Source organism: Vombatus ursinus, unplaced genomic scaffold, assembly GCF_900497805.2.
Source record: "Vombatus ursinus unplaced genomic scaffold, bare-nosed wombat genome assembly UNPS02011334.1, whole genome shotgun sequence".
Classification (NCBI taxonomy): Eukaryota; Metazoa; Chordata; class Mammalia; order Diprotodontia; family Vombatidae; genus Vombatus; species Vombatus ursinus.
This window is the reverse complement of record NW_020951112.1, coordinates 1,306,619-1,332,478: the sequence shown is the minus strand read 5'-3', so window position 1 is coordinate 1,332,478 and position 25,860 is coordinate 1,306,619. Positions and strand designations below refer to the sequence as shown.

General features: G+C 41.8%; 1 protein-coding gene across 3 annotated transcripts in view; it reads right to left on the bottom strand.

Annotated features, from left to right (window-relative positions):
* The window catches only part of IGF1 (insulin like growth factor 1), a 101,185-nt gene that overhangs the window by 11,592 nt on the left and 63,733 nt on the right, over nucleotides 1-25,860 (bottom strand). For 2 of the 3 annotated variants that reach the window (XM_027855835.1, XM_027855837.1), the window contains 2 exons: nucleotides 11,323-11,504; nucleotides 8,599-8,650 (listed from right to left, as the gene is read on the bottom strand). In XM_027855835.1, coding sequence (XP_027711636.1) covers nucleotides 8,599-8,650; nucleotides 11,323-11,504 — 234 coding nt within the window. The remainder of the gene's footprint in view (nucleotides 1-8,598; nucleotides 8,651-11,322; nucleotides 11,505-25,860) is intronic. The other variant, XM_027855838.1, reaches the window with a different exon arrangement.

Sequence of the window (25,860 nt, the reverse complement as noted above, 5' to 3'; positions counted from 1 at the left end):
ACAGGCAAAATACTGACTCTGAGACTCATCTGTAAAATGGGGATGATTTCTACCTCACAGAGTTGTTGTAAAGAGAAAAGTAAGGAAAAAGTAAAGAAGAAGTAGGGAAATCTTATAGCATTATAGAATTGTGATCTATGGGTGGGAAATGAGTTAAAACTTAATGTACTCCTCTCTTTAGGAAAATATTAGATTGAGTCTGAATGGCTAATTGCCAGTTCTAGAAAAACACTTGATGACAGTGTCTTAAGACACTGAATGATACCCTAAAGATAAAGAACTGCCTTCATCTTGGGAGGCATCTTGGAATAGTGGATGGCAAGCTGGCCTCAAAGTCTGGGAGATTGGGCTTCATGTCCTGCCTCTGGCTATGTGACCTCAGATAAGTCATTTCAAGTCTGATTGCTTGAGGCAACAGTCTGAGACCACAAATGGCAGAAAAGGTGCCATTCTTCATTGGTAGATGGAGTTTTCTCAACTGGGTGTTTCCTGTGCCAGTGGAAATCACAGATGCAGTCCCTACCCTTATCCCTTCACCTTGAGGCACAGGTCAGGTTTGTTTCTAGAGGATCATAAAGAAGTCAGACCTGTAATTTCTCACAAGAGATGTTTGTCCAAGAGCGGTCCACAGCCTTTCTGCCATTTTGCCAAATGTTTTATGGATTACTTTGATCAAATTCAAAGCATAAAATTTGTCTCCAATGGAGGATAGCTTTCCACTCTGCTTTCTGAAAGGATTTGACTAATTTAGCTATTCATTGCCTTTCCATTTTTTTCTACGTACCATTTGAAAATAGATTACATCCTTTACCTGCCACTCAATCTCTATCTCAACTTTCTGTTTTATAAATTGATTGTGAATTCCAGATCACTGAGGGGTGAGAGTGAGTAGAAAGATACTGAAAACATCCTAAAGGTATGCATAACCTTGAGGAACTCATTCCCCTCAGTTGAGGGGTGAACTGGATGCCCTCTAAGGTTCCTGCCAGCCCTAAATCTCTGATCCTATGATCATAAATGCAAACCCCTCTATAGTATTTTGGTCCAGTGAAAGGACTGTTGAATTTGAAGTTAAAGGATCTGGGTGCAAATCCTGCATCTGACACATACAGACTATGTGACCCTGGATAAGTCACCTAACACCTCAACTTTCTAAGACCATCAGTTGCAGAAGATGTGCCAACTGCATTAGCAGAAGGAACTCCCTGTACCAATAAAATCACAGGTCCATTCTCTTTCCTTTATCTTTATCTCCATCCCTTCATTATAAGGCACAATTATTGCATTAGCACTGGCATATAATACCTGGGTGACCTTGGTTGAAGTCACTTCAGCCCTTTGGGCCCTAAACTCCTCATCTGTGAAATAAATGATTCGGCCCAGGGGACATGGAAAGGTCATTCCAGCTCTCCCTCTCTGATCCTACAGTCTCGAGAAAGGCTGGCCCCATGATCTTAGCAGCAGTTTCTGAAACACCTGATTGAATTGGCAGACTTGGTCAGAGTTGTGTCTTTTTGTCGGCTCAGACCCATCTCCCCAATGTTGACCTACTTCTAGCAACTCATTCTCTGGGCTAAGGGAAGCCTGAGAATGTAGGAGGCAGAGGAAGATTCCCAGACCTCAGGCAGACACTTGAGAACAGAGACGCCGACCCCAGCCTTGCAAGGAAGGCAGTTCCCTGCCCTCCCCCCACCCCTCCCACTGCTTATCCCCGCTCCTTTTTCCAGTGAAGTTCAGATATTTATTAGGCCTAGGGGAATCATTACTCACCTCAGCTACTTATTTCATACAACACTCCTCTCTCTCTCTCTCTCTCTCTCTCTCTCTCTCTCTCTCTGTCTCTTTCTCTTTCTCCTCTCTCTCTGTGTCTCTCTCTGTCTCTCTCTGTCTCTCTCTCTGTCTCCCTCTCTCTCTGTGTCTCTCTCTGTCTCCCTCTCTCTCTGTGTCTCTGTCTCTCTCTGTCTCTCTCTCTCTCGTTCTCATCAATAGATGTTGTCACTGACTTTAAAAGGAATCAGTAGCAGGGCTTCCTCCCCTCCCCCAACTGCACAGAGGTGAATTACTAAAGCGAGGAATTCTAAAGAAGAGATTCCAAGCCTTGTAAAGGGGAATTTCTGCAGCATCCAAAAACAATAAATCTTTCCCCATTTACCGCAGGTGTCTATGTTAGCTCCAGTAGGCCATCTCAGACTATTTCTGGTTTTTCTTTGTATCCTTAGCCATCTAGCAATTAATGAGTGCTTAATAAATGCGAGTTGATTGAGTGATCTCTACTCTGAGATTGGGCATCAATAAGTTGAATCTCATCGATCTAACCTAAGGGAACTTCCCCCTCCCCACAAAGTCATTCCAGTATACTAACCTTTCATTCCCTAGTGGGTGCTTATTGAGTTGATAGGAAACCTGCCAAATTTGTGTCCTGAAAGAAGCTAGATGGTGCAGTGGATAGAGTGCTGTGCCTGAATTAAAATCTAGCCTCAGACACTTACTAGCTGTGTAACTTTGGGTGAGTTACTTAACCTCAGTTTGCCTCAGTTTTCTCATCTGCAAAATGGTGATAATAATAGTACCTACCTTGGAGGTCGTTGTGAGAATCAAATGAGATAATAATTGTAAAGTACTTAGCACAGTGGCTAGCACATAGGGAGTGCTATATAAATGTTAGCTATTATTTGCAGCAGGTAGATGGTATGGTGGATAGAGTGCTGGATATGGAGTCAAGAAGACCTGAGTTCAAATCTGGCCTCAAATACGTACTAGCTATGTGATTCTAAGCAAGTCACTTAACCGCCATTTGCCTCAATTTCCCCATCTGTAAAATGGGAGCTAATAATAACTCCCATCTTCCAGGGCGGTTGTGAGGGTCAAATGAGATAATAATTATAAAAGTGCTTAGTGAAGTGCCTGGCACATAATCAGCACTATATAAATGTTAGCTATTAGTATTATCTTGAAGTTAGTAAGGGAGGGGGAAGAAAGGAAGTTACTAGGGTGAAGGCTGTCTCTTGAATCCAGGACTTACTTTGACACAGGCTGGCTTTTTGACCCTGGGCAAATCACTTAATCTCTCAATGCTCTACACAGCTCTCTAAGACTATAAATTGCCAATCTGCATTGGTAGAAAGTTTCCTCACCTGGGAATTCTCTATACCTGGAATGAAATTACAAATCTTGTCCTTATTCCCTATTATCTATGTCTATTTTTTTTCCATGCTTCCATCCTAATGGTGCACTCATTGGAGGAAGGAGGTAGTTTTGTTTGTTTTTAAGACATGTTAGAAAGGAGGTTAAACAGTTGGGAAATGCACTGATTGGTGGCCCATGGAGACTGAAGTCCCAGAAGCAGTGGGGAGCCCGGAAATATCCCACATGTCTATTTATTTTGGGCTTTTCCACATGAAACTTGTAAGAGCTGGAGACTGCTCCAACCAATTCTTCCCCAGGCACCACAAGATTGGATCCATTGTCCCATCCTGAGGACAATGAAAACACAGATCACGTGGGGTTTTAAGTGATACAGAGAAATGGTTATTTCTCTGAGAGTTCAGTCTAAAACTTTAGAATCACAGTGGCTAGTTCATCACATGAGATTGTGGAGCTTTGACTGAAATGATAATTAAATGCGTCTTATTGATCATGGATTTAGAGCTGGTGGGGACCTCAGAGGTCATGTGGTCTAATCCCTTTACAGATAGGAAAACTGAGGGCTTGAGAGATCATAGGATGAAACATGATTGAATCACAGACCTAAAGGTAGAAGGGACTTTACAATTGCCCAGGCAGGGGGTTCTTCACCTTCTGTGTGTGCTGGACCCCTCTGGCAAGTTAGGCAGGCAAAGACCATGGACCCCTTCTGAGAATCATATTTTTAAATGCATCAAATAAAATACATAGGATTTGAAAACAGTTATTGAAATATTAAAAAGTAATTTCAGGTACCCCAGGTTATGGTCTGATTAAGTCAAACCTATCATTTGGGAGATAAGAAAACTGAGAACTATGAGGTCATAGATTTATGGGATCAGAAGATTATAGATTGAGTTACTGGGGAATTTAGAGATTGTTTAGTCTAATCCCCTAACTTTATAGATGAGGCCACCACTGTGTTCTAGAGAGGTCATGAAATCATTGAATCATAAATTATAGGTTAAAAGGGACCTAAAGGTCATCTAGTCCAACCCCTTCAGAGAGTCTCCGAGTGGGACAGTGATTTGCCTAAGGTCACACACAGTCAATTTGTATCAGAGACAGGACTTAAATTCAGGTCTTTCTTTCTCCAAGGATAGCCTTCTATCCATCAGCCCATCTCTGTATCTCCATCCTACTCCCAAACCTGGTGCCTAGTACAACATCTGAAGCATAATTGGTGCCCAACCACTATTTTTTGGAGGAATATAAATTGATTTTTCATTGACTTTTAAAACTTAGACTCACAATTTCTTTTTAAAGTCCATGATGAGATATAGTCTTCTGTGGATTGGTTTCATTTCTATTTTCAACAGTTTTCTGGGTGAATATATTCTAGTTGGACAGCACCTGCTGTCTAATACTCACTTGGGGCAGTGGATACTGGCCAGGCTGCCCCCTTTTCTCTGAAAATGGGTGAGAAATAAAAAAGCAAGGGATTATGAGAATAGGGCTGAATTTGGTTGACCCAAAGTCCTTCATCTCCTCTCCTCAACTTTGCTATCATCTTAATAGAGAGGGAAAGGGATCGTTATGTTTTACTCATATTATTTTTTGCTCATGTTTCTCCAGATCTTCCTCTCTATCTATTTGTGCCTCTATATGGGGGTGAATGGTTAACACCAGATTCTCAACTCTAACCCTGAGTCTTTATGCTGGAGAAGAGGAAACAGAGGAAACTACTCCAATGCTTCCTGAGGCCAGAGAATGTCTTGTTTATTTTGGTATACTACCCAGGGCCTGGCATGGTACCCTACACAGAACAGCTTCTTTGCTTTAGTTCCTATTTTCCACTAGTCAAAATGCTGGGCATTTGGGTTATTCATTCTGAGATTACTGAAGCTCACCATGGAAAGGTGATTTTTGTATTTTTTTCAACCAACGAGAAATTAGACCTGAAGAGATTTCTTGAACTTCAAGGTCTTTTGCTAGAAAGGCATTTGCTGTCATTCCTTTTTGATTTCTAGGATCCTAGATTTAGATCTGGAAGGGACCTCAGGTGCTATCTTGCATACTCTTCCTCATTTTGCAGATGAGAAAATTCAGGATGAATGACTTTCGCAAGGTCACGAAGGAAATGTGAGAGATGGGATTTGAACTCAGGGCTTCTGACTCTAGACCTAGTGTTCTTTTTGACCTCGGTACCAACAATCTACTAGTGTCATGCCAGTCATGAAACATGGCATCATAGACCATAGACTGAGTGCTGGAACAGACTTTAGACACCATCTAGTCCAGGGATTCTTAACCTGGGGAGAAGGGGTGTCCATCAACTTGTTTAATTTTGAATATTTTAATGGCTGTATTTCAATAAAATTGGTCTCCTTTGAAGTCTTATGGATTTAATTTCATGTATTGAAAACATGGCAGCTGGGTGGTGCAGGGGATAGAGTTCTGGGCTTGGAATCAGGAAGACTCATTTTCATTAGTTCAAATCTGGTCTCAGACATTTACTAGTTGTGTGACCCTGGGCAAGTCACTGAACCCTGTTTGCCTCAGTTTCCTCATCTGTAAAAATGAGCTGGAGAAGGATGTGGTAAACCACTCCAGTATCTTTGCCAAGAAAACCCCAAATGGGGTTACAAAGAGTTGAACACGATTGAAATAACTGAACAACAACAAACATTGAAAACATTATTCAGAGGTGTCCATAGGTTTCACCAGACCACCAAAATGGTCCATGACACACAAGCTAAGAACAGTCTAGTCCACTTCCCCCATTATACAGACAAGGAAAGTGAGACCAAGAGAAGTTAAGTGACTTCCCCAAGATCACGCAAGTAGTGTGTAGCAGAGCCAGGATTTGAACCCAGGTCTTCTGACCGTAAAGTCAACACTTCTCCCACTGTACTATGCTGTCTTAAAAGTGAGGAACAGACTATTGTTGCATTCCTATTGAGTGGAAGTTAGGGTTAGGGAGGAGATGATCATAAATCTAGAGTTGGAAGTCAGCTCAAAGGCTATCTGGTCCAACCTCTTTTTTTATACATGAAGAAATGAAGGCCAAGAGGAGTCAAGTGACACGCTCAAAATCACACAAGAAGTAAATGACAGAGACAGGATTTGAACCCAAGTCCTTTGACTCCTTTGTACTGTACCAGGGTGCCTCCTTGAAAGTTTACAAGGTCATAGAATCATAGCTTTAAAGTTGGAAGCCATCAAGCCTCTCATCCTATAGATAAGGAGAGGCGGAGAGAGGTGAAATCATTTAGAATCATGGCCTTAGAGCTAGAAGGGTCCTCAGAGGTCATCTATTTCAACCCCCTCACTTTACAGGTGAAGAAACTGAAGCCCAGAGAGGGGCAGTGACTTGTAGGTCATGTAGCTAGGAAATAGCCAAGTATGGGTTTGAACCTATGTCTTGATTCCAAATCCAGTGTTCTTTTCACTCAAGTTTCAGGTGACAGCTAAGAGGATTGCCTCATTGTCATTTACCCAATGCCTTCATCAACAAGTCTGAGCTTTGAGTTGACTTTGGCACTGAATCAATAGCCAGGGAAGAGAATGGAGGGCAGAAGTCAGACATTTTAGGGAATCTTTAGATTGGGAATGAACCAGTAGCATTCTATTTGAGGGAGATCCCGAAAGGCTTTCTTTAATTGCAGAAACGCTTCAAGGCAATGGCTCCATCCTGTGGTATTAAAATGATCAGAAGAACCGAGTGTAAGGACTGTACTTTGTAATTGCTTGGGTTTCTTCAAAGGTGTTTGCGTCCTAGGGGCAAGTGAAGAGGGAACTTGACTTTCTTCTGATTATAAGGTCATCCCTTGACTCGCCTTTATCTGCTTTGAGAGTTTTGGACAGAAGTCTGTTTTAATGGCAGCTGCGGGGATTGACTGATTTCATCCAATTCTTTCATTCACTTCCTTTCCTTGGTCACACCTGGTCATCTTTGCAACTCCATTCAAGGAATTCTGGATCTTTAATGAATCACAGAGGATTGGTAAGGGGGTTTCTGAAGCAGGAGGCCATAGAAGAAGAGGTCTTGGCTTTTTCTTGAAGTAACTTGTCCAAGGTCATTGAGATAGCAGCAGAATTAAGATTTGAACTCAGTCTTCTGACTCTGAATTCTCCTTTCACTGCCATACTACTTCCCTGTAATACTGTTGTCTTGGTATTTTGGAGGCTAGGGAGAGGGTAGGGACTAGATCTGATATTTCATTGGTATTAGGAACTCCAGAGTAAGGAAATTCCTTCTGCCCATGCAGGTTATCACTTTCTCTGCAAGTCATGGTCATAGAGAATTGACTAGAACACTGAGCAGTTATGTTACTAGTTCAGGGTTACTCAGACAGTATGTGTCAAAGGTAGGATTTACACTCACATCTTCCTGATTCCAAGTCAACTACTCTGTCATGCTGCCTCTGAGTTTAATTTTGGAACTTTTAAGTAAGCCTTGATATGGACTCCCCATTGCTAGGGGCTTTGACCTCACTCTTCAGAGCAGATACAACTTAAACTCTCTCTTTTTCATGGAGTAAAATCTTCCATGATTTAAAACCCAGAATCTCTTATTCTTGTGTGTGTGTGTGTGTGTGTGTGTGTGTGTGTGTGTGTGTGTGTGTTTATATGCATGTATGCATGTGCTGTGTAATTCAAGGAGATGAGACCAGAAGGCCCTGGGACATTGCTTCTCCCCTAATTTCACCCCAGTTTAAAGTACAAGAGGCAGGCTACCTCATTGGTCATTGGACCAAGTCATGCCTCAGACAGGGGATTGAAGCTCTTGAAGCTTTTCCAATCCCGAGATCCCATAATTCTCTAAACTGTTGCCATTACCCTCTGGGGGAGTTTGACCCTCACTAGGATTGGGAAATGAACCATGTCGGGGAAGGGACCTGTGAGCATTCATAGACGGTTCTGTTCAAATGCTCGCTAATTTTTAACTCAGCTTTTGAGTGCCCAAACCATAATGGAAGCAAGCTTGCTAATGTCAAACTTTGGAAGTATTCCTAAAAAGGACTTGAAAAAATCCCTCCTTTTAGTTCCTTTCATTCTTAAGCCATCATTATAGCTGTGCTTCACCTGCCTACTTTTTCTATTTCTAGTCTTTTTCCTTCTTGTATCTGCCTTTGGACTTGCTCTGACATATTTCCCTTCTCTCCAAATACTTGTTTTTTTCCACGTCTTGTCCTACCCAAGGTTGCCTTTTTTCTCATTTCATTATGTGTGCCATCTATTGCCACAACACTTTTCTTCTTGGTTTTCTACAGCGCTTCCTGATTTTCTGTTTCTTTCTCATAGTCCTTGCCTCTGTCTGTTTATTCCTTCTCTCCATTTTCCTGTTTTTTCCTCTGTGTTCAGTATTTCTATCTGCAGTCTCCCTCCTCTGCTTTTTCTTCTTTCCTCTGCTCTGCTGTCTCTCTTCTCTTCCCTTATTCTGCTCCCCTCCTGGGGGTTTCTCTGGCCCACCTTTCCTCCTCCTCTCAGCCTTCGTTCTCCTGTTGGTGGATGGGGGCTGATACTGCAAATATCACAAAAATAATTTCATTCAGAACAGATGGTTCCTGTGGTGCTGTTGATGACAGGGCTTCTGGGCCAGCCTATGGTCACTGAGCTTCATGGGTTGGGAGACTGAGTCTAGGGACTGTCTTTCATAATTGCCTGTGGTCCCAACACAGGTAAGCAAAAGCAAAAAGCATTTTTCCTATCCTCCCCTTTGTTCTCTAATTTAACACCTGGATTTTGGAGCTCGTAATCCTGAGCCAATTGTGCCCCCCATCAGATTGGGTTCAGTTTCATTCTCCTATTTATGTTGTAAAGATAAGAAGGGAAAGGAGATAGATACTCCCTCGTCCTCCTCCATTTCTGAAAAATTCACAATCATGTTCATGCAGTGAGCACCTCTTGATCATTTGATCCCAGATTCATTCAGAAACCAGTAGAAGGTACTCTCTCATTGCACATTGGCAGTATAAGACCTTCCCTCTATGCAGCTGGACAAGACATTTACCCAGAAGGAGAGGGGAGGGGATTCGATTTAGAACCCATTTGGGTACCCTTAAATTCCTAACTCTCTCTTTGGGCTTTGAACTGGGAGCTTTACATGCTGATGGTGGCCAAGGACCGGTCACATGTGTCACTGTGCTTAATGTAGGCTTTTGCAGAATGATGCCATTAGTTAAAACACATGCTGGCTGTTTTTTTTTTTAAAACAAGAAATCTTGAGGAGATCCAAAAGAGATCCCTTTGCTTCAATTTCTCCTGGCCTTTCTTTCTCCCCTTGTTTTCCTTATTCTCAGCTCTTTCCCTGACACCAATTGTCTCTCTCTTACTCTTCTACACATTCCAGCCCAAAAAATAAAAGATGATTCAAATTATATTACATTGTTTTCATCCCAAAGACAAGTCTTAGAAGACTTGCTCACAGCCTATATCCCAGAAAGAAAATCCTTCCATGGTTCTATCATGGCAGCCATTTCCTTTAAATAAAGTAGAAATTTTGATTTGGCATCTCTATATGAGAGGCAAGGAGGCAGAATGGGTAGAGAGAGCTGACGTTGGAGTCAGGAAGACCTGGGTTCAAGCCATGCCTCTAACGTATATAGGCTGTGTGACCCTGGTCAAGTCACTTAGCCTCTAGGTCAGTGGTGTCAAACTCGAACACAAACAGGGCCACTAAATCATACATAAAGATGCCTGTGGGCTGCATATTGACTTAGAAAACCACATATTAACACTATCTATGTTCTATTGTATTTTTATTTATTTTTATTAAATATTTCCCAGTTGCATGTTAATCTGGTTCCTGCCACTCTGTGGGGTGCTGGGGGGGTAAGGAGGCTTCAGGTTTCACACCTCTGCTTTAGGCAACTCTGCCACTGTAACTTCCAGAGGAAGTGCTGACTTATATTGATGGAGAAACTTTCCTCACCTGGGAGTTCCCTATGCAAATGAAATCACAGGTCCAATCCCTACTTCTATCACCTATTTCAGTGTAAACACAGAGAATTCCTCTTTCAGAATGATTTGTCTTTCTAGATCAGAGTGCTCATGACCTCTAATAATAGTCCTTTGATAGCCCTGGTTTGAAGTTAAAATCATGAAAAAAAAAATTAATGATTAAAATGGGGACATGATTAAGAAAGATAAGCCTAGAACATAGGTTAATACTAATAATTAATTTTAATAGGAGGGTAAGATACTTGTTAAACCATTATCTTATTTTTTCTTTTTTTGGAGGCAGTCAAGGTTAAGTGACTTGCCCAGGGTCACACAGCTAGTAAGTGTTTGAGTCTGGATTTGAACTCAGGTCCTTCTGATTCCATGGCCAGTGGTGCTCTATCCAGCTGCCTCTAAACCATTCTCTATAATTAATATTGGTTGATTACTGAGTATACTAATTTTTAAAAGGCACATGATCTAAAAATTGCACTGGGTGCACAATCAGTGAATAATTAATTAATGTTATTAATTAATACTACTTTTCCTGGGGGGATAAAATACTAGTTTAACAATTTTCCTCAATTAATGGTGATTAACAAATGATTGTAATGCTTTTTAAAAAAGATATATGATTTAAAAGTATCTGGCACACAGTTAGTAATTAATGTTATTAATTAATAATAATTTTCTGGGGGATAAACCACTTGTTTAACAATTTTCCATGTTTAACAATGCTTATTGCAATGCTTTTAAAAAAGATACATGACTCAAAAGTACCTGGCACACAGTTAATAATTAATAATAATTATTTTCCTAGAAGAAATAAGATACATAATCTATAATTAATTAATTATTAATAATGATTTAATTAACACTATTAATGAATACTTGTTATTTTCCTAGGGGAAAGAAGATACTTGTTTCACCATTCTCTATAATTAATAATGACTAATTAGTGATTATGATGATTTTAAAAGGTACATGATTAAGAAGATATGCCTGGCACTGAGCAGGTGCTTAAAAAATTCTTGTAGATTGATTGATTAGGGGAACAAGGTAGAGAATTAAGTAAGCCTAAAGCTAACAGGACTGACAATCAGCTGGGGAGTTAAGGGCCTCTGATGAGGTGGGGGGGGGGATATTTCTGAAATATTCTGCTAGGTATGACATGGTACCCTTAACTGAAGCTTGCCTGTAAAGGCCACTACGACCTATGCTAGGGAGAGAAGGCTTCCTCTCATCCTAACCTACCTTTTGGGCTTTGGGCATATCGGTGTGGCGTTGGGCACGCACCGAGCGAGCTGACTTGGCTGGCTTAATTGGCGCACAGTACATCTCTAGCCGCCTCAGATCACAGCTCCGGAAGCAGCACTCATCCACGATCCCTGTGTGGTGTAAACGCCGACTGCTAGAGCCATACCCAGTGGGCTTGCCTGGATAAGACAAAGAAGAGAATGGTGTAGCCTTAGAACAGAACATATTTCTGCTTAAGGTAAAAAAAAAAAATAATGACGAACATTTCTATAGCATCTTAAGGTTTGCAAAATTCCTTACCTGAATTATCTCATTTTACCCTCACAACAGCCCTGTGAAATCAGTGCTATTACTAGCCCCATTTTACAGGTGGGGAAACTGAAGCTGAGGGGTGAAGTGACTTGCCGAGAGTCATACTGCTAGTAAACGTCAGAGGCAGTAATGAAAGTCAGACCTTCTTTGAGACAAACTACAACGTTTTCAACCTTAATTCCTAATTTTTCTTGTTACATAGTTAATTCGGTTCAAAAGAGCAGTTATTCTACATTTAAACTAGGAAATGAGAATTTTGGTCCATCTGTCTGTTAATTCATTCAACACATATTGACTGGATAAAGCCTTATGCTGGGTATCAAGGTGGAGTGTCCAAAGTCCATTATGCACCATCCTCATTTAGGAAGTCATAATGATGTCCTTTAAGAAAAATGGTGACCTATATTTTATAGGTGAAGGAGCTCCCAGGGTGGAAATTCCCTTCACTGATATAGATCAGCAACTTCTCCGTTTTAGAGATTTGCCTGAGAAATTCAGTGACTTGCTCCCAGTCATATAGTTATTAAGTGTCAGAGGCAAGGTTATATACAGGTCTTCCTTCAACACATTACACTAGAAAGAATACTGGCTTTGGAATCAACGGACCTGGTTTAAAATGCCACCATGGTCACTTACTACTGGTGTGAACTTGGCCAAGTTACTTAATTTCTCCAGGCTTCAATCTTTTCTTTGTAAAATAAATGGGTTGGAAGAGGTGACCTCTAAAAGCCATTCAGTTCCAGATCTGTGCTCCCCTATTTATTATTCCCTGCTGCCTTGAGTTTGGGGATAGTTTTCCCCACCCTAGGGAAGTTAAGACACTTGTTAAGCCTCTCTCCATATTTACATCCAACTTGTCTCTTTCTCTCAGTTCCCACCACCACCTGCCCCTTTGCTCACATGTCTCCATCAACTTTAGGACCAAAATATTTCCCAGGGTTAAGATGGTGGACAAGACAGGTTGGCTGTGGGGCTCAGGACAGCTGGGAGATTGTAACTCAGCATGGCTGTGTTTGTGGCAGCCCTGGGAGAGCAATATTGCTTTCTTTCTGAGAGCGAATCTGGGAGGTGGCCCCCTCTCTACTGTCGGGGAGAGGCAGGGCAGCTGGCCCTCCTCTCTGTCTCCGTGGTTTTCTTTGCTGGTGTTAGATCCACTCTGTCTCGTTGCTTTAGCAGGCGGCTTTACCCTCAGCTGAGAATCAACTGGCCCCCTGAGCTCTGTAAACAACGTTTTTTGTTTTGTTTTGTTTTATAATCTTTTCCAGAGACCATAAATTGGAGGAGAGGGGAAAACAAGCTCACGTGGTCCTCAGCAATTCACAGAGGACATCCATAGGCATTTTTTTTTCTTTGCTAAGTTACTGGACATTTCAGGAGGCCAAAGGAGTCAGGCCGCCAAGAATAGATGCTAAACTCTGGTTTCCTTTCAGAAAAGATGAAAACGTGGAGGAGAATACAGGAAGTTTTTCACTCCCACTGCCTTAGAATGCATAAAGGGCGATACTTGCTGGGGACTGGAGGGCTGGGGAAATAAATACTCTTTACAAGATGTGACAAGGAGTTTGTTTTGATCAAGAGAGATCTGGCAATGCAGGGTGGGACCCAGAAGCTTTCTAGATTGGCCACTGCAGTGGAAGCATTTTCTTTAGGATCATAGATTTAGGGCTAGAAGTGATCTTAATTAACATCCCTCTAGCCCACTCCCTTCATTTTTCATCTGGGGAAATCAAGGCCCAGAGAGTGGCAGTGACTTGTCCAAGGTCATACAGTCACATGCATGTGGCAGAGCTGGGCACTGGAAGGGGAGTGACACAGAGTCCACGTGCCACTGGCTTGGTGCCTTTTCTTTTTTTTTTTTTTTTTCAGATCTGGCATATATGCCTGAGCTTCCTTCCAGTAGAGGAAGTTGCCAACTCTCATCTGTGGTTATTATCTCTTCCTGATGGTATTATCAACCTTTTATAACCGAGAGCACAGAGACTCAGAAAAGTTGTTGCTGTCCCACAATCACACAGCCTCAGTATGCTTCAGTGACAGGACGAACCTAAAGCTTGGTCCCTTGGGTAAATGCATCATTCATCTGTAGGTTGGGAGGGGATATGTATGATGACTTTGAATCTCTTCTAATTTAATGAGTTTGGAGACCCCATGGTTTCTACTCGAGTTCTAATTCGTGCTGTTTGCATTAAAGAATCACTGCAAAGCTCTTCTCAGTGCTTGGTAGGGGGGTCATTTAGATGGAAGTTCTGCATGCTGAATTTGGGTTTCCAGCCTCATCCCTTTCCCTCCCTCCAGGGCTTACACAAGGAAACTTGTTGCTGTAGGCTAAAACAGGAAACCCGATGCAAAGGCTGTGAAGCAAAATGCTGAAACTTCTGCCTTAAAAGAAACTGGTTTCTCGAAGAGCCCCGAAATATGAGCCTCTGCAGTGAATGACTGATTTTCAGAAGAGATGATCCTGGCTGTAGCTGGTTTTAAAAGACCCCTTTCTGTCCTTCATGCTGGTAAAGTTGCTGCATCTCTATTATTAGGCATAACATTGACAAGAGCACCATTGTGGGGCATATTCTCCAGTGCTATCCCTTAAAATCAGCCATTAGAGAATTTCTCATTTCTATACCTAGCCATAATAGCAAGTTAACGTTTATATGGCACTCTCTATGTCCCAGGCACCGGGCTAAGTAAGCACTTTACGTTTATTATCCCATTTGATCCTCACAACAACCCTGGGAGGTAGGGGGTATTATTATCTCCATTTTACAGAAGAGGAAACTGAGGCAAACAGAGGTTAAGTGACTTGCCCAGGGTCCCACAGCTAGTAAGTGTCTGAGGCTGGATTTGAACTCAGGTCTTCTTGACTCCTGGCCCGGTGCTTTATCCATTACACCACCTTGCTGCCTAGCCACAAGAAGCAGTATGTAATAGTGGATAGAGAGATGACCTTAGAGCCAAGAAGAACTGGGTTCAAGCCCCATTTCTGGCCCATACTGACCCCTGTCTGGCAAGTTGTTTAACCTCATTGACTGGGAAGGTGCCAGATTGCACCAGGAGAGGTAGCTTCCTCCCATAGGAGTTCTCTTTCAATGAAATCACAGGCTCAGTGTCCTTACTTAGCCAAATAAGCCAGCTCCCTCAGGCCACTGCCATCATTTTGGATGTCAGATTAGTTATGGAAAGAAATATGCACCTGGTGACTGGAGCTGTCCAAAAGGGAAGAAGGCTTCTTTGGGAGGTAGGGGGTTCCTCTGGAATGGATCTCTTGGAGCATAGGCTGCATAGTGAAACTTGATACATATAATTTCCCTTCCTTACACTCTGGTCCTTCTAGACTGACCTTCTTGCTGACCCTTACACAACACTTCATCTATCATCTCTGTTCCTTTGCACTGGCTGTCCCTCACACTTGGAATACACTCCTTCTTCATCTCCGCCTCTTCAATTCTTTTGTTTCCTTCAGAACTCAGCTCTGGCACTGCCTTCTACACAGACCCCTTCCCAGCATGCCTGTTCCCCTAGAGGCTAACGCCTTCTCATCTCAGGTTACCCTGAACATGTCTCGTGAACACTCATTTATGTTTATTTTGTCTCTCTCTTTAGACTATAAACTTCTTGAAGATAGGGCCTGTTTTCACTTTTTCTTTTTTCTCTAGTGCTTAGCACATAGTAACTGCTTACTAAATGCCTCTTCACTGAAAAAAAAAAAGCTTTCCTGATTCCCCAATTGCTGGTACTTCCCCCCCCCCCATAGACTCCTGAAAATTACCTGGCATTTATTTTGTGTGCACTTATACATGTTATCCCAAAAGTCTTCATGCACGCGCGTACACACACACACACACACACACACACACACAATGTCTCTCTCCCTAGCTTCGACTTCCTTGTAGGGACTCAATATTCCTGAGTCCAATTTAGCTCCTTGGATTTAGTTGCCCCATGAATTCTGACTAGACCTGGCACAATACTACTGTCTCAGATCATGATCTAGACCATGCCCTCTTTCCTGGAGTGGATTCTTTCCCTGGTGCCACGTTGATTGTCTGTTAATTAACAGCACCTCTGGTTCTGCCCTCTTCCTTGGGGGTAGTGGTTGAGCAGATATCATAATGCGGGTTTTGAAAATAATGTACTACATCAGTGTAGAAAATGAGATGTTCTCAAATGATTCATCTCTCCTTGCCTCTCCTCTCATCTCCTCTCTCTTCCTCTTCTCTCTCCTCCTCTCCTTTTCTTTCTTTTCCTCCTTTGTCCTGTCCACTTCAGATAAAACTTTTTTCTTTCTCTGTGTTGATGATTTCCCCGAGAAAACTAACCATACCAATGTTATCCAAAAAGCTGAAACTTGCATGCTAATGAATCTCAATTTCATTGTTCCTTTGATTGTCTGTCTAAAAGAGGAAATTAATTACATTGTTGGGGTCTTAGCTTACAAGTATTGGTGCTAACAGCTTGCTAGTTTTAGTCTATAGACAAACTGGCAAAAAGGGAGCATGGTATGATGGATAGAGTGCTGGGATTGTCATCAAGAAGACCTGAGTTCAAATTCTGGATCTGCTCCTTCTCATTTGTGTAACTTTGGGCCAGTCACTTAATCTCTGCAGGCCTCCATTTTCCCATCTGTAAAATGAGGAAGTTAGACCAGATGACCCATGAGGTCTCTTCCAGCTCTAAATCAACAATTCTGGGAAGCATGAGACACGTGAAAATCTCCTTTGACGGAGAGCGTTCCTAGGTCAGGATTGCCCCACACTGACAAAACCAAAGCTCCTTCCTAGACTTTGTATATGCATTCAAAGAGTGACAAGCAGTTGGCACAAAGTGGCAAACTCATTAGAAGTTGCCCTCCTGCCTCAGTCCTAAAAATTTCTATCTTTAGGCTAAAATCAAAGGAAGCCAAGAAGACTGTATGTCCCACCAACCTCAGACATATATCTCCCCCTTCTCAATCATGTTACAAAATGTCTCTCACCAGTAAGTAAGCACCAATAACATTGAGTTCAGCAGGTGATGATTGGTGTACAAACAGATGTTCCCAATCCCATTTTCTGCCGTGTCACATTTTATCTAGTACAGTCTTGACTTTGGGGCCATATAACAATTCCCCCCTCCATTTTCCTCAACTATTAAGTAATTTGAATAAATTATTTTAAAATTTTAGAAATTTCTCTGTCCCCTTTCTACTCTCTCTCTCTCTTTTATTGTACTACCAGCAAACATTTTTAGGACAAAAGGAAAAAAAAAATCACTAGCTTTTAGTAAGATCACAACAAATACAGGCTTAGGTTACTCTTGATCTCTGGCTTCCTGTTTAAGTACATGTGGTCCCAGGGTACAGCCCAGACACAGAAGGGCCTGTACTCTTCTTTTCAGACTTTTATGGGTGCTGTTTAGTCTTACATTATCACCATTTCTGAATGTATTTCTCCTACCCCAGCATGGTCTAAAACAGTCATATAGAGCCAACCAGCACAGTGATCACATCTGATGGCATATGCTGCTTTCCACCCCTAGAGTCCCTCACCTCCTTCCCAACAGAAGGAAGGTATGGTGCATACCTTCCTTGGTAACATGAGTATGATCATCTGGTGTTTCCTGGACCTACAATTCTTAAAATTTGTTCTTTGACAGCATAACTAGTAATTGGTTGCTTTTTGGAGTTGTTTTCATTTACATTATTGACAAACTACATTTAGTCTAGGCGATCCTGAGATGTATTTGTCAAGGAAACAGCAACATTGCAGATACAAAATGGGAAAGGTATATGTCCATGAATCATTCGGGCAGTTACAGAAGTCCACCTTTCTTTATTGCTTTTGTATTATCTTATAGAACACTAGACAAACGTGTTAATGAATAGAAACAACAAAAGTATTTGGGGGGAAGTGTTCTAGAATGTTTGGAACTTATGTATGCTTGGTCTCAGAGTAGCTAAGTTACTGCCTCCCCTTGCTCCCTTCCCCTTTGCTTTCTCATTGGTAAAATAAGAGATTGAGGTAGAGGATTCCCAAATTCCTTTCAACAAAATTCAATTCAGTAAACATTTGAGTACCTACTATGTGCAAAGCACAATTCAGGGTAATGGGGATATAAATCCATCCATGGTAGATTTATTAAGCTTTTACTAGGTATAAGGTGGGACAGTTACGTGGCACAGTGGCTAGTGCATTGAATTTGGAGTCAGGAAGACCCAAGTTCAAATCCAGCCTTAGAAACTTCTTGGCTGTGTGATCTTGGGCAAGTCACTTAACCTCTGTTTGCCACTGGAGGAGGAAATGGCAAACCACTCCAGCATCTTGGCCAAGAAAAACCCACGTAGAGGTTCACGGGGTCATAAAGAGCCAGACAGGACTGAAACAATGGAACAACAAAGTGTAAGGCACCATTCTAGGTGTTCAAGAGGGAATTGATAAAAGGTTTAATTGGGGTAATGCAGAAGTATGGCTCTGGGGCCCCCAGGGGTCCCGGAGACCCTTTCAGGGGGTCCACCGGGTCAAAGCTTATTTTCATAATAATACTAAGTCAGTTCAATGTCTAATATACTGTTTTGATAGACATAACTCACATAAAGAAAAGCTCTTTGGAGGATCCTCAATAATTTTGATCATGTAATGGGATCTTGAGATAAATATTTTAAGAATTGTAGCTCCAGGAAACACCAGATGATCATACTCATGTTACCAAGCCAGATCAGTACTTTCTCAGCAACTTAGAGTCACAAAAGTAGCCCAGTGGCACTGAAGGGTTATTTTACTTAGCCAGAGTCACACAGCACGCCTTGTACCTAGGCCTTCATGGATCTCAGACCAGCTCTCTAACCACTATGCAATGCTGCCTCTCTGTTAGTTGGTAGGGATACAAGGACCAAAAAAATGAAATAACCCTTGCCTTTAAGAAGCTTGCATTCTCCTGAGGAGAATAACAGCACCCACACAGATAAGTAAATAAAAAGTATAGAGAAAACAACGCAAATTCAATTCCAGGGAGAGAGATCATTGGCAACTGGGATGAATGTACAAAGGCCTGATGTTTGTGCTACCAGAGTTATGATCTGAGGGAAGCCTGGGACTCCTCAAGGTGGAGGTGGAGATGGAGAAGGGAGCCCATTCTGGATCTAGTAGAGAGCTTGTACAAAGTCTCAGAGGTGGGAGATTTTGTATGAGAGACTAATTATAGGCAACTTGAAATGTTAGCCTGAGGAGCCTGTGGTTTATCCTCTGGGCAGTTGGAGAGTTCCTTACGTAACCGTATGAATAAGTATTAGAACACTCTATTTGAACCAAGAATCAAAGAGTCAAACATTCCTTTGCAATGGAAACACATCATCCTTTACTAGTTTGGCTTTAAATACTGATTACCTCTGCTTGTTGGGGGCAGTGCATTAGATGGAGAATGTCCATGGTTGTCCTCTCTAGTCATGGTGACATCATTCCAAAAGTCCCAGCCTCTTGTCATGTTGGGATGAGGCACAGTGTTGTGTGGGTGTATAGATGTGAAGTTGAGGCATTTAAGTTCAAAGCCCAGCTTTGTCCCTTGTTGCCTTTGTGAGTTGAGCAAAACGCTTAGCTTCTCTGGGCCTCAATTTGCTTATCTGTAAAATGGGTGGGGATAAACTCTGACCTCTGAGATCTAATTCTCTGATTCTTTAATCCTATTATCCTTTTCTGAAGCTCAGTTTCCTCATATAAAATACGAGGAGGTTGGACTGGATGACCTCAAGGGTCCCTTCCAGTTTAAATCCAGGCTCCTATGAACAAAGTTCTTGTAATTACTCACACTTTAGAATGATGCTTGTGGAGAGAAGCACATTAACTATCCATAGAATCCCTGTTACTGCTGTTCATTGGTATCCTTTGGATTCTCTCTTTCCCTTCCCTTCCTTCCTTCCCTCCTTCCCTCCTTCCTTCCTTTTTTCCTTCCTTCTTTCCTTCCTTCCTTCCTTTCTCTTTCTTTCCCTCTCTCCCTTCCTTTTTCTCTCTTCATTCCTTCCTCCCTCCTTCCCTTCCCTTCCCTTCCTTCCTTCCTTTTATTCATTTTGCTCTCTATAGATCTCCAAACATATAAATCAAGGATTATTTGGTAGGATATCTGACTACCACTTTAACTCATCCTTTGAACACACCATGAGCATACATAGTGTTTAGTCACAGAGCACAGCTCTTTTTCTGAGTGTTGGCCAACGTACAGAATTCCAATGGTTAAACAGCTGGCTTCTATAATAACAGCACTTCCCTTTAAATAATTCATGGCCAGTGAAGTAATTTAATACTTTTCAGAGCTAACTCACTGGTTACAAGGATGGGAGGCAGAATTGTGGCATCATCAAACCCACAATAATTAGCTGACTTTCCTCATTCTACCCAGGTCTGTTCTCCTCTGGCCTAGAGCAAAGAGGGACATGGAGATCTCACCTGTGGCTAGTGCTAACAAAGCAATCTTGGTTGAGCAAGGGCACCTTTACTAAGATGCTGTGTAAGCTATGGATAGATTTAGGCTTCGGCCATATTGATGGAAGTATAGTTGGGACATAGGGCCTTGAGTTAAAATTCCTTTGAAATCCCCTCTCTACTCAACTGGATGGCCTTTCTTTAAAAAAAATCTCAGCAGTGAAAAGTAACTTTTCAGCAAGTCATTTATCCTCTGATGAGTTTCCTCATCTGTAAAAGACAGTATTGGACTAGATCACCTCTAAGTCCCCTTCCAGCCCCAGATTTATGATCCTATGATTCCATGGCATGGACTCAGGCTTGCAGAGTAACGGATTTGGAATAAGATGCCATGGGACCAAGTGTTGGTGCTGCCACTCACTGCCTGTCGGACTGGGGGCTAGTCACTTGTCTCCTTGAATTTTCACTTTAATCTCTATAAAAGGTGATATCATACTTATACTATTGACCCTTAAGCATTGTTGCAAGAAAGAATTTTGTAAATATGATCTGTTGCAATGATTAGTATGCCTTCAACATCTGGAGTTTTGGAAAGAGGAAGTATTGGCTTAAATTTATAAGCTTCTAAGTGATAATTTTAAAAATCCATGACCATTAATAGTCTACAAATGGGGATAAATTCTGTCTGAACTTCCGTGATTTAAACTGACCATCTTAGAAAGCAAAACAAAAAAGTCAGATTTGCACACTAGGCTTTGGGGAGAAATCGCCAAGAAATTCTTAATGACCGATATCAATGGAGGTGCTCAATGGTACTCTCCTTGTGTAGCCCAGGGATTTGTCCCTGGCTCTATGCTATTCAACTTTTTCATCAGTGTCTTGGATGAAAACATAGATTCGATTTGTAGATAAAGCAATGCTGGGAAGAATGACAACTACATTGAATGCCAGCATAAGAATCCAGAAATATCTCAACAGGCTTGAATGGTCACATCTATTGAGGTGGACTTTAATAACGGATGGCTTTCTGCGCTGGGAGAAAAGAAAGGAAGTGATGCAAGGGGAATTTTAGGTGATGTAAAAAATATAACATTTAGTGGTAAAAAAGATGATTTTTAATAGGATTCATTGACCCTATACTTTGAGTTAAAATGATGAACTCTGATTCTCTCTCTCTCTCTTCCTTTCTCTATCTCTCTCCTCTTGATCTCTGTCTTCCCCCTTTTCTCCCCCCTTCTCTCTCTTCCTTCTTCCCCCTTCTTTACCTCCATTCCTCTCTCATTGTCTCTTACCCTACTCTTTCTTCTCTCTATTTCTGTCTCTGTCTTTCCCCACTAGCTCCACCCTCCCATCTTCTATACTGAAAAGTGAAAGACCTCACTGTTTTCTAAGAACTGAGAGTCCTGAATTCAGCTAAGGGCACTGTGATTTGGTTCCTGAAAATCTATCAACTTTAGGTATTGATTTAACCCTTGGCCCATGTTAATTTTTAATTGGAGAGAATATTTGCCAAGGCAGCAGTGTCTGTTAATTGGATGAGGATATATATTTTTTCCCCTAGGAATCAACACTCTGTCACCCAACTGCTGAACCTTCAAAACTACAGAGCAACTACTCCTATTTCCCAATCAGGTCAAGGCAGAGTTTCTGTCTTGCAGAATTTTAAACGACTGATCAGAGAATCACAGAGTTGGAAGGGACCTCAGAGGGTCTAATCCCTACCTGACTAAGAACCCTCTCTAAAATATTGCCAGTAGCAATTTCATAGTCTCTGCCAAAAGCTTTCGAGGAAGGAGAACACACCACCTTCTGAAATAACCTATTCCATTTTTGGATGGCTCAAATTGTTAGGCAGTTTTCCCTTCCATGGACCCTGTTTCCTCTGCATCTTCCACCCATTCCTTCCAGTTTTTGCCTCCTACCTCCAAGCAAACAAATTTACTCCTGCTTCCATTAAATCATCCTTCAGAGACTCGAAAATAAAGAGCACCACCTTCTCTAAATCTTCTCTTTGCCAGGCTCAACGCTACTTATTTCTTTCAACCAGTCCTGGTATGGCATAGTTTTCAGTTTGATCAACCAGCTCTGTCTTGTGCCACTGACTAAAGCCCCCTGCCTTAGGGCACATAGGATCCATATAAAGGAATAATGACTAGTTATATGTTATCACAGTGAGGAAGGCAGCTGAACTGTGGGGCTGGCATGAGGAAACTGAGAACAGTAGCCTGGGGGCTTTCTCTCTGTCTTCAGACAGAAGAAGGAAGGCATGAGCAGCAGCTCTGAGTTGGTGTTTCAGGTTCATGCTGCTTCCACCACTGATTGTCCACGAATGAGGGAAAACAAGAGCTAGGCAAGACCTTTTGCAGTGGAATTGTAGCACCCACTGGTGTGCCTGGGTGGGTTTCTCTGCACATATATGTTTGTCTTCCTCTGTCTTGTCTGTGTCCCTTGCGACGTACCGTGTGCCAAACCATGCTGTAAGCTGCCTGAGGTCTTGGGCATGCTCCCCAAACACTTCCCTTTTCCCTTGGGTATGTCTTTGTTAGAGGTCAAGGAATTCTGAAATCAGAGGCTGGGGGACCACTCCCTAAACCCTTTCTCAATCTCTTGGGTATGCCTTTGTTATGGGACAAGGGATTCTTCCACCAGCAGTTGGGACTACTCCCTAAACTCTGCCCTATTCTCTTAGAGATGAAGGGATTCTGCAATCAGATTGCCAAGACCCTCACAGAATGGACAGACTCAATTCAAATCAACAAACATTTACTCAGCCTCGATTATGTACTAGGTATCTTGTCATAACATGACTTTGCAGAATGGTCCTCGCCTCACCCTCACTGGGTTGCCATTGACTTAACACCTCATTTCTCTTGGGAGGGCCTGCCTCAGTCAAGTGTGGTGGAAGACTCCACCCATCTATGTTTCCAAAGCCTGTGGCAATGAGGCAGAGAGCAAGGCCTTGGGCTGGATTAACTGGGGCTTCTGGAGAGGAAATATTATCATTTTAGGATCCTTTGGAGAAATAGGCTAACAAAAAGAGTGGGAGGCAACGTGATGTATTGCTTTAGACCAATACAATGCCCTGGAGGGCGAGAACTTTGCCAGGACAGCACAATTTACAAGCCTAGGTCAGATTCCAGGGCTTGAAAGTGATAGATACTGCCAACAAAATTATACTTTGGCAATAGAAATGCTTTGCTGGACAGAAATTCAGTTCTAAGAGGATGGCTTGGTTTATCAAGGTCTGAGATAAGATAATTAGATGCCAAGAGATCATTGTTACATTTTAATTCTTCTGGTAGAGCATGGGATATAAGGTAGCTACTAAAGAATAAAATAAAATCAAAAATCCCCTCTGTACTCTATAGAATATGCTGTGAAGAAAACGGTATGGTTGTTATTGATGTAAATTGGATGATACTGGATTTACTAATTATGCCAGACTAAATTTGAATCAGAGGCAATGTGGCATAGTGGGTAGAAAACCAGACCCAGAATCAGGAAGACCTGGCTTCGAGTTCTGACACTTGTTAGGTAGGTGACCACACTATTTATGAAGTGCTTATTTTGTGCCAGACACCTGTTCGGTGCTAGAGATTCAAAGAAAAAGCAAAAGCAGTTCTTGCCCTCAAGGAATTTCTGTTCTAATGGAGGAAACTACGAGTACAAGACTAGGTAGGTGTATACGGAATAGGACAAAGGTGAGCTTGATAAATTATAGACATGTTGCTGAGATCATTAGTGAAGGGAGTTTCCACTCTGGAAGTTCCAATTCTAGTGAAGTCACAGGTGTTGCTCATCCCTCCTAATCATACTTAATTTCAGTACCTTCCTTCTGCTAACTATTTTTCTATCCTCCATATAACTTGCTTTTTATATATTTGTTAGCATATTGTCTCCCCCATTAGACCGTAATCCCAGAGAGGGTAGAGGGACTGACTTTTGTCTCTTTTTTATATCACCAGTGCTTAGCACAGTGCCTGGCACACAGCGGGCATTTAATAAATGTTCATTGATTGATTGGATTGTCTCTGCTCCTTTTTGCTTCTACTTCCTCTCAAATTATGCACTGGTTAAAATGATTCATTTTATAGTCCTCAAGACATTAGATCTCACTTCCCTCTTTTGGCACAATGCCACTAGACCCTATTTGAAGGGCACCACACCTCAGACATTTGTTAATCGCCTACTGTCCACTAAATATACCTTGGAGGCAACTTTGGTGTAGTAGAAAGATCTCTCATTTTGGAACTAAAGGGAGAACATAGGAATTTCAACTTTGCCACTTTGTGACCTTGGGCAAATCACTTTTCTCTGGGCCTCAGTTTCCTCTTCTGCAATCTGAGCAAGTTGGCGCAGATGATCACTACAGCACCATCTGTCTCTAAATCTTAACATCTTTATTCTTTCTTCTCTTGTTCTTTCCTCCCACCCAATGGGGTTTCTTTTCTCTTCCCCTTTTGAATGATTTCAGAATCTTCTTGAATTCTGTCGTCACAAGTTCTGTGGAGAAACCTCCCCTGATCTCCCCAGATGAAAGTGTTTCATCTCTCTACAAATTTTCCACTGCAGGGAGGCAGAGGAGCAAAGTGGAAAGAGTAAAGATCTGGGCTAAAATCCTGCTCTCCTGATCACTACCTGTATGACCTTGAGCAAGTTATCTAACCTCTGTAGGCATTGGTTTCCTCACGTATAAAATGTGGTAGTAAAGAGAGTGGACTTTTTTGTAGCTTGAGATCTAGGATGCCCTTTGCTTGGGATTCTCCTTTGACCCTATCATTTACATTGAATTATCCTGTTTTTTGTGTGTGTAAACCTCATCTCTCCCGACTAAAATGTAAGCCTTCCATGGGAAAGGATTGGATCATTCATTTTAATCTTTGTGTCTCCAAGGTATAGCATGGTACCTTATATATCCATACACAATACATGTAGACATAATTGATTTGTATACAAGGTACTATGCTATATTGTACATACACAAAAACACACATACAGAGTTGTACTAACTTGGAATTTTAGAGTGTTGCCTTGGGAGCACTGAGAGGTTAGGTGATTTTCCCAGGGTCACTCAGCCAGTGAGCAGTAGATGTGGGATTTGAATCCAGCTTTTCCTGACACCAAGGACAGTTCATACTACATGTGCTATAAGTGCTAAGTGCTTCATATCTGTCTTTTGCCTTGCAATGTTTGTTGAATTGGGAATACCAATTCAAGGCATTTGTTAATGACCTCCATTATCTTTATCATACCCACTGTTGAAGCTTAGAACTAAAGAGGATTTGTCATCCTAAGGAGGATTGGTCATCACTGTGATGAATGCCCCCTTCTTACGACCATAGAACCCCTGAATGTCAAGAGTTAGAATTGGTCTTAGTAGTCATGTATTCTAGTCCTTCGTAGGAGAAAGAATTCCTGGAGTGAGATTGACCATACCATTTTCTCCTCTTAATTTATAACCCTGTCTGTAACAAGGATCAATTATGAACTGAGAACTTACAATGAATGAGAGAGAGAGAGAGAGAGACAGAGACAGAGACAGAGACAGAGACAGAGAGAGGATGAAGAAGGAGATGTTGGGGAAGCTTGTATCTGAACCTCTCTTGTCTCACTTTGGCAAAAGAGAGACTGTGACGAGAATTGGTAAGCCGATTCTGGCTCCAGACTCAAGATTAGAGCCACAATACCAATATCATCATCTATAATTACACTTGTTATTATTAGTTTACCCTTTCTGCATCTGGGAAGAAAAGCACCAGAGCCTGAACATAAGGCAGTAGTGAATAGGAGGGAACGCCCGTCTTCTGGTGCCACAAAGCAAAGAATGCGCCAAGTGTGT